Here is a 2,485-nt window from a genome sequence, read left to right on the forward strand (position 1 = left end):
CAACCAGGTAGGGACACTACGGGGCTGTTTGGTTGGAGACTTAAAATGCCATGCCTAAGGTGAGGTGCCAGCCACACCTGTGGCTTGCCCCAATATGTGGCAAAATCAAATTGTTTGGTTGGTAGCCATGCCTTAGGTTAGGTGTGGCAAATTTTGTGTGGTGTCCGTTTGGATTGCTTCCACATATGTTGGCAAAAAACTGTGGTCTGTGTTTGGTTTCCTACCACATATGGCAAAAAACACATATATAGCATGCTCTAATAAATGTAAGAATATTTAGTCACAACAATAATAACAATAAAAAATAGATTCGAGAATTTCTATTAATCCCATCAGCGTAAAAATAAGCAACCCCAATCAGTATAAAGATACAAAATAAGATAGATGCATGCAAGTTTCAAGCATCATTCATAAAGTCGCGAAATGATGTTTTCAAGAACAATGTCACAAAGTAATAGTTCTAGCCATATATATCACAAGTTTCAGCCAAGTTACAATAAAGTGTTACACTACACATCAAAAGATCCACTTCCCAAAAGCAATGGTCATAGCACAAGTTCAACTCCCAAAAGTAGTGAGCAGACACATCACACGTTATCATGTCCTAATTACCAAAAGTTGTCATCTTCTAAAGTTCACAAGTTGCCATCTTCTAAACATCACAAGTGAGAAACTTGCAAACTTCATAGGTTGCTATCTTCTAAATGTCATCTTTGTTAAAGAACTTCCAGACCCAAGTTTCAAAAGTTTTGTCGCTTGCACTACATAACCAACTACGCAAACCTTCATTGTCCTTGGAAGATAAGTGCACACCAACAGTAATTCTCTGATCAGTGGTAATTGGGAGTACCTCCAACCTCTGCCATAAACTAGCATAAGGGTCAACAACTTGGGGCATTTGGGGAGGAGGAGCGGCAATAAGTGATTGCTGGAGTGATCTCAATGTGGAGTTGATTTCCTCAGCGGACTCCACGAAACGACTCTTGGTTTTTGATGGCTTCTTAGTAGGTGACCTGCTACCTCTTGGGCGCTTCGTACCAACACGACTAGTGCTAGATGAGGAATTATCACCACCTACAGGAATTTGAGGCCTTTTAGGAACATATGTTGTTGGCAAAGTATCAGAATCCTCCTCAAGTGGCCCCTCATATTGTGGATAGCTGTTAAGGTCATACAACCCTTCATCACTGTCCAAGTCATCAGAATCAATTGTGCATGTATGCTGGTCCATGGCCAAAGAACCATCAGCACTAGTGACTGTGAATAACTCCTGCATTTCATAGTAAAACTTGATAGGCTTGGAAAGCAAGCGCCTTGCTCTATCCTGCATCAAAAGAACAAAGAAATTAAGTTCCTAAATGCAACAATCATAGTAAGTTTCAAAAAGTAACTATATTATACATACATTGAGGCAAGACTTTTCTGACTCGGAAATGGTTACCACACATCTAATAGCATCAAAAACATTGCCACTCTTGCTGATTGCTGCGGCAATGTACTTCCAATTTTCTTTGTAGTGCCTGAAGTGACGATCAACTTGAGAAAGTGTCACCCCCATAGCAAATTTTCTATTTAAAGCATCAGCACACTTCATAAGATGATGCTTCCTGAACCTAAATCCTGCATGTTGTTCCTTCATGTATTCAATGCACCAATCTAACATAAACTTGGTCTGATCATCAGCCCAAGAAATAGTCCTCTGTTTCTCATCACCATCAACCTTCACCTTTCCCTTAGCCATCACTGTTTCTAACGGAGAGAGTCATTTTAATCAAAAAGTGGTGAGGCAAACAGGCATGAAACAACCAACAATTTTACTAAAGTGCAAATAAGTGCAACAAGTTAACAAAGGTACAACCAACATAGTCTCACATATAACAAAATAACACTCATGTTTGATACATAGAAATATGACATATTACATATTCACTTCTTAATCGTCTTGATCTTGATCTGCTAAGTTATCCTCCCACATTTTTTGAGCTAGTACATCCCTTTTGTGTGCCCAAGCGTGACTCTCCTGGTAAACGTCACGACGGTTTCTTCTACTCCGTGGAAGAGCAGAGTACCAAGTAGCATCATCATAGACATACTCATCCGGACCATCATCTAAGATCCAGTTATGGAGTGCACAACAAGCAAACACAATTTTTATTTGTGTTTTCAGAGGGAAGAATGGCTGACTTGCAAATATTTTAAATCTGTTCTTCAAGGTACCAAATGCTCTTCCACAGTTGTTCTAAGTGAGGAATGGCGATGGTTGAATAACTCTCTTGGGTTCTCCGGCTCTCTAGCTCCCCTATATTCTTTTAGGTGATATCGAACACCACGATATGGGGGCAGTATACCAGGTCTTGCAGCATATCCTGCATCCGCTAGAAAAATTTTACCTACATCATCATGTTGCTAACACATTAGCTAAGGACCAAAGCAAGTTTTAGTTTGAAGCCATGGGTTAGAATCCCACCTTCTGGTATTTTAAGGC

The 2,485-nt window shown here is 40.0% G+C and overlaps 1 protein-coding gene across 1 annotated transcript; it reads right to left on the reverse strand.

Annotated features, from left to right (window-relative positions):
- Positions 1-700: 700 nt before the first annotated feature.
- LOC123409573 lies at positions 701-1,741 on the reverse strand. The gene is made up of 2 exons (XM_045102438.1): positions 1,406-1,741; positions 701-1,324 (listed from the first exon to the last, which is right to left on the reverse strand). The coding sequence occupies exons 1-2, from the start codon at positions 1,739-1,741 to the stop codon at positions 701-703; spliced, it is 960 nt and encodes a 319-aa protein (XP_044958373.1).
- Positions 1,742-2,485: the final 744 nt, after the last annotated feature.

Source organism: Hordeum vulgare, chromosome 7H (assembly GCF_904849725.1).
Source record: "Hordeum vulgare subsp. vulgare chromosome 7H, MorexV3_pseudomolecules_assembly, whole genome shotgun sequence".
Classification (NCBI taxonomy): Eukaryota; Viridiplantae; Streptophyta; class Magnoliopsida; order Poales; family Poaceae; genus Hordeum; species Hordeum vulgare.

What these genes read in the sequence shown, in the direction of transcription:
- LOC123409573 (XM_045102438.1), bottom strand. Translation starts at nt 1,741, where the DNA reads ATGGCTAAGGGAAAGGTGAAGGTTGATGGTGATGAGAAACAGAGGACT. An exon ending in CAGAAAAGTCTTGCCTCAAT is followed by an intron (nt 1,325 to 1,405) that starts GTATGTATAATA and finishes CTTTTGATGCAG; the next exon opens with GATAGAGCAAGGCGCTTGCT.